Consider the following 6,296-nt stretch of genomic DNA (forward strand, 5'->3'; position numbering starts at 1 on the left):
TGGAAAAAGAAAATGCTCAGGCCATGAGCCCCTGTGCTGGCTTTAAAACAATGACAACCCTGATTGTTGGCCAGTGCCTGGTGTAGGGTACCACGACACATCTCAAACTGTTCACCAACATGCTGACTGTCCTGCTCCAAGCCTTGTACCTCCCACGTGTCCCCTCTCCACCTCTGCCTTATGAAGATCCAGCACACCGGATTTCCTAATTCCAATGGTTTTGTCCCCTGGCTGCCTCAGCGCAGGTCTTTCTCACTGCCGGAGAGGCTTTTCTTCTTGCAACTTAGACAAATGATAGTACAGCCGGGCGCAGTGGCTCACTCCTGTCATCCTAGCTACTCAGGAGGCTGAGATCTGAGGACTGTGGTTCAAAGCCAGCCTGGGCACAGAAGGACCTGAGACTTTTATCTCCAATTAACCCCTAGAAAATGGGAAGTGGGGCTTGGCTCAAGGGTAGGGAAGTAGCCTTGAGTTGAAGAGCTCAGGGACAGTGCTTAGGCTGAGTTCAAGCCCCATGACTAACCAAAAAAAAAAAAAGTATGGCCAGGCACTGGTGGCTCACACCTGTAATTCTAGCTACTCAGGAGGCTGAGATCCTCATGAGGGCAGGAAAGTCAGTGAGACTTTCTTTTTGTGTGTGTGGGGGGGTCATGGGGCTTGAACTTGACCTGAGCACTGTCCCTGAGCTGTTCAGCTCAAGGCTACCGCCCTACCCTTGAGTCAAGCCCCACTTCCCATTTTCTAGAGACTAATTGGAGAGAAGAGTCTCAGGTCCTTTTGTGCCCTGGCTCAGCTTTGAAGCTTGATCCTCAGATCTCAGCTCCTGAGTGTTGGATTACAGGCGGGAGCCACCATGCACAGCTTCAGTGAGACTCTTTATCTCTAATAAACTACTCAGAAAAAGTCAGAAGTAGAGCTGTGGTTCAAGTGATAGAGCACTAGCCTCGAGCATCCAAGCTCAGGCTCTAGGACAGGCAAAAAGAAAAAAAGATTAAAAAAAAGAAGGAGAAGAAATGAGAGGATGGGCTCAATGAGCCCGCTGAGACCCAGTGTCTCTGGTCAACCCACCTTCTCCCTTCCTGCATGTGTGCCCAACAGTATCTAGCCTTTTCCAAGTACACCCATTTTAACAGGGCCTGAACTTTGTCCACCACTGTAATCTAGCAGTTTAGATGAAGTGACTGGATTATTCTCAAAGACAGAATGAGACACACCATTCCTCGTAAGTAGGTCAGATTTCAGGAAAAGAGCACCTGGGTTTGCCTCTTGATATCCACTTCCTTCTTCCTTTACCATTTCGCTTCAGTCCAGCACAGGGAGAACAGTGTCTCTGGGTTTGGCCTCTGCTCATCCGGCTGTCACCAGGTAAGTCCTGCTGGGCAGATGAGACCCTCATACTCCTGTCCGGCACCTGGCCAGTCTTTCCTGGCCAGGCTATGCCCAGGTGACCATGAGAAGGTCTTGGGGAATGGACTCTGAGATCAGCTCACAGCTGGCTGTCAGAGCCCTGAGGGCCAAGGGAGGGGGCATGTGTCTGGGATGGCAGGGTGGAGGGTTTTGTGGGATTTGCCAAGCACGGCTGGTCCCCACCTTGGCCAGGTTGTGTGAGGGATGCACCCTCAAGCCCCTGGACTCCGGGGGGACTTCCTGACCCCATATTCTGTTTGACCTGGCCTGCAAGGATGAAAAGCTGAGGGCCTTGATGTGTTTGGTTTGGGGCTCCCCTGCTCCCCATCCCGAGAGCCCAATGACCAAGGCTGACCTGGTACTCAGTATTTATCCCAGGCAGGTGTAGAACTGTTAACCATTTCTTCTTTGTTCTTGTCAACTGTGGAGCTTGAACTTGGGGCCTGGGCGTTGTCCTTGACCTTTTCTGTTGGAGACATGCTCTACCATGTTGAGCCATAGCTCCACTTCAGGTTTTCTGGCAGTGAACTAAGTCTCATGGGCTTTGCTGCCAGTCTGGTTTCCCACCACAAGTCTCAGCTCTCAGCCTCCTGAGTGCTCTCAATCCTTTCCTGGGATCAGCATGAGTGGTAGGTGACCTTGGCCTTTTGTCAAGAAGGAGGACCTGTCCCCTAAGAGAGGCAAGGGCCTCCCACCCATCTCGGTGGGCACTGCATGACTCTGTGTCACCACACAGTCCTGGACCAAAAGTTCAAGAGAGAAGCCGGAGGTGACTGTCTCCCCCAGCCTATCTTCTCAAAGTCTCCCAAAATGTCACCCTGAGCCCTGCCCCTTTTCTGTCACTCAAGGCCCCTGGTGAATTCTCACCTGCTTCACCCCATAGATGACATGGCCAGAGACGCTGCTCGCATGTGGGTGGGCACAGGTGGAATGCAACCTCACAGACGGCAGGGAGGAGGTGTTCTGAAAGGCCGGTCTACAGCAGGGCGGGAGGAAGGGAAGGAGGGAGTGGGAGGAGGGAGACAGGCAGATGGGTGGACGCATGCATGGGTGGAAAGACTGCCAACTAGTCCCCCAACCCAGCTGACTGTGCTCTCCAGGCCCCAGAGCAAGGAAGCAAGGAAGCAAGAACTTGGAGAAAAGTTCTAGAAGCAGGTCACCTGAGTTCCTAGGAAATTTGCCTGCATTGTACACAGTTAGAGCTACAGTGAAGTTTTCTTGACTTTTGAGCCTTTTTTTTTTGCTAGTCCTGGGCTTGAGCTCAGGGCCTGAGCACTGTCCTTGAGATTTTCTCAAGGTTAGAACCCTACCACTTTGAGCCACAGCACCACTTCCGGCTTCCTGGTGGTTAATTGGAGCAAAGAGACTCACAGACTTTTGTACCCAGGCTGGCTTTGAATCACGGTCCTCAGATCTCAGACTTCTGAGTAGCCAGGATTATAGGCATAAGCCACTGGCTTGAAGCAGAGAAGAGATGAGGTGGGGACTTTTGCCCCAGGATGCCCCAAACTGGCTTAGCAAGCATTTGGCTCAGGGCTTGAGCATGGAGGGAGATGGTGTCCTGGGGAGATGGCTGGGCTCCAGGAGGAGACGCTGGGCAGGGGGCAGGGATTGCTTGGAATAACGCCTTCTGCATGCTCTTGTCCCCCCAGGGTACTTGTAATAATTGCAGTATCCATCTCTGCAGATAGGCAGGGACCCTTCAAGGCAATGGAAATGATTCAAAGGCACATAAAGGCCTATTGTGCCTCAGTTTCCCCCTCTGTAACTGGGGTAACAGGGCTGATCGAAGAGGAGGGTACAGGATACCTGGGAAAGGAGGGACACTGGACAGATCTCGAGAGACTAAATCCCTAGTACATCCCGGGGTGTCCATGAACCCCACCACGGTAGAGGCTGGGACAGCCTGTCCTCTTGCACCTCTGGGGCATCGCGTATGGTCAGGCACACACCAGTGTGTCCTTGGATTAGGAGGAAAAAAACCTTGTCAAAGTTCTAGGGATCTTTCCAAGAGACCTCAGGACATTGTCACAGACTAGCTGACCATGCGATCCTCCATGCTCACCCCTGTCCCCTCCCCTCCTCCTTCAGGGCCAACACTTCAGGACTCTTCAAGCATCTTCAGGTCTCTGTGTCTCCCCCAGCCCCCACCACACAGTGTACTACGCCAGCTCGTCTATTTGCCCCAGCTCCTCCTCCAGCCTCTGCCCGTCCCACAGGCTGGAGCTCCAGCTGTCCCAGGATGGTGCATGGGGCCCCAGTTGCCAGCATGGCTCCTGAGAGGCAGTGTTTTGAATGGGTGTAGGCAGACAGGCAATGTGAATACAAAGTTAGGCCGTGGAGTTCTGTGCTCCATCCCCAGCAGTGGGGGGAAGGGGGCAAACAGGGAGGTCTGTGGCTCACGCCTGTCATCCCAGCTGCTCAGGAGCTGAGATCTGAGGATCTGGTTAGGAGGCAGCAGGGGCCAGAAAGATTTTTTTTTTGACTCTTATCATCTCCAATCAGCCACCAAAAAGCCAGAAGTAAAACTGTGGCTCAAGTGGGAGAGCGCTAGCCTTAGGCACAAAAGCTCAGGGCCAGCATGCAGAGCCAGCACAAAACAAACAAGAAAAATGGTGAGCTCAGGTTGTTGGCCCTACACAAATTCTACATTTCCCTACATACACACAGGCCAGGCATCCTCTCATCTCCCGGCCTTTGGAAGGTAAAACACAGCCAGCACTGGTCTGGTTTCCATTTCTACTCTATCTGACAAGCTCTTATATGACCTTCAAAACCCCTTGCATTGTATTAGGACAATGGAAGACTAGGGCTGTGATGACTGTGAGGTTATGTCCAACTCTGGGATTAGGATGAGAGCTCTTGGAAAGAAGTCTATCCGGTTCCCCCCCCCCCCAAACCCCTGCCTATCTGGGTGGACAGTAACATGGTGAATGACAGTGGTATGGCCCCAGTGGCTAGAAAGAGGTGAGCTGGAGACTGCGTTGCCCTTTGTTCCAACACCAGCACAGCTGTGTTTTTTCCTTCTTTTCTTTTTTTTTTTGTGTCAGTCCTGAGGCTTGAACTCAGGGCCTGGGTGCTGTCCCTGAGCCTCTCTGTGTTCAAGGCTAGTGCTCTACTCCTTGAGCCACAATACCCCTTTCTGCTTTTTCTGAGTAGTTAATTGGAGTTAAGAGCTCCTGGAGTTTCTTACCCAGGCTGGCTTCCCTGGGATCTCAGCTTCCTGAGTAAGCTAGGTTGGCAGGTGTGAGCCGCTGGCTCTGGCTACAGTTGTGTCTTTGCTGTATCACTCGGTCTCAAAGAATCCCTTGGAAGGTAGGGGTGGTGAGTGCTCTCCAGGGCCCGGGAAGGTGAGCGTTGCTAACTGGTGTTTGCTGCTCCCTTTCCCCTCCTCTCAGATCCGGGGGAGCCATGGAGCGGCCGCCCTGGGCCAAGCCACAGTGTCCCTGGCGCTGGTGCCTCTGCCCTGGGATGCTGTTCCTGGTTTTGTACTGCTTCGCCTACTTCGTGTCACAGGATGGCCCTGCTGGCCTCCCTGGGTGGAGGCCCCCCGTCCCCAGGGCCCGCAATGGCTCTGCCCGGCCAGGGTCCCCCCCGGGGCCACCCCTGGTGATCTTGCTGTGGACGTGGCCCTTCCACATCCCCGTGGATGTGCCCCGCTGCTCCGAGCTGCTGCCGGGCACGGCCGATTGCCTCATCACGGCCGACCGCAAGGTCTACCCGCGCGCGGACGGCGTGATCGTGCACCACCGCGAGGTGAGCCACAACCCGCCGGCGCAGCTGCCCCGGAGCCCGCGGCCGGCCGGGCAGCGCTGGGTGTGGTTCAGCCTGGAGTCGCCGAGCCACTGTCTGCGGCTGGGGGCGCTGGACGGCTACTTCAACCTCACCATGTCCTACCGCCGCGACTCGGACATCTTCACGCCCTACGGCTGGCTGGAGCCCTGGCCCGGCCCGCCGCCCGAGGCGCAGGTCAACGTGTCGGCCAAGACCAAGCTGGTGGCCTGGGCCGTGTCCAACTGGCAGCCCGGCTCGGCCCGCGTGCGCTACTTCCAGCGGCTGCAGCCCCACCTGCCCGTGGACGTGTTCGGCGCCGGCCACCAGCCGCTGCCCCGCAGCTCCATGCTGGAGCGCCTCGCCCAGTACAAGTTCTACCTGGCCTTCGAGAACTCGCTGCACCCGGACTACATCACGGAGAAGCTGTGGCGGAACGCCATGCTGTCCTTCGCCGTGCCCGTGGTGCTGGGCCCCAGCCGCAGCAACTACGAGCGCTTCCTGCCGCCCGACGCCTTCATCCACGTGGACGACTTCCCCAGCCCCGAGGCCCTGGCGCGGCATCTGCGCATGCTCGACGCCGACCCCGCCCTCTACCTGCGCTACTTCCGCTGGCGCCAGGAGCTGCGGCCTCGCCATGGCAGCTGGGGCCTGGCCTTCTGCAAGGTCTGCCGGCGGCTGCAGGAAGACCACCACTACCAGACGGTGCCCAGCATCGCCTCCTGGTTCACCTGACCCACCCGGCCTGGGATACGCTTTTGGTGTGTCCTCTGCGTTGGGGGCAAATCTTTTCATTTTTCATTATTATTATTATTATTATTTGTTGTTGTTGTTCCAGTCCTAGGGCTTGAACTCAGGGCCTGGATGCTGTTCCTGAGCTTTTCTGCTCAAGGCCTAGTGCTCTACCACTTCTGGTTTCTTGGCAGGTGGTTGGACATACGCATCTCAAAGACTTTCCTGTCCAGGCTGGCTTCCAACCTCCATCCTCAGATCTCAGCCTCCTGAGTAGCTAGGATGACGGACGTGAGCCACCAGCCCCTGGCTCAGGGAGCAGATGGTTTAGGGCTTTGGATGCTCAGATGCTGGATCACCACCTGGGTCTCTCACCAGGCTGGGGC

General features: G+C 55.7%; 1 protein-coding gene across 1 annotated transcript; it reads left to right on the plus strand.

The window, feature by feature from the left end:
• The first annotated feature begins 1,316 nt into the window (after positions 1-1,316).
• Fut6 (fucosyltransferase 6) lies at positions 1,317-5,913 on the plus strand. Its single transcript, XM_090328905.1, has 2 exons — positions 1,317-1,365; positions 4,806-5,913. The coding sequence occupies exon 2, from the start codon at positions 4,819-4,821 to the stop codon at positions 5,911-5,913; it is 1,095 nt and encodes a 364-aa protein (XP_090185031.1). The 5' UTR covers positions 1,317-1,365; positions 4,806-4,818.
• Positions 5,914-6,296: the final 383 nt, after the last annotated feature.

This window comes from Megascapheus bottae, chromosome 1 (assembly GCF_031878675.1).
Source record: "Megascapheus bottae isolate mThoBot1 chromosome 1, mThoBot2.hap1, whole genome shotgun sequence".
Lineage (NCBI taxonomy): Eukaryota > Metazoa > Chordata > Mammalia > Rodentia > Geomyidae > Megascapheus > Megascapheus bottae.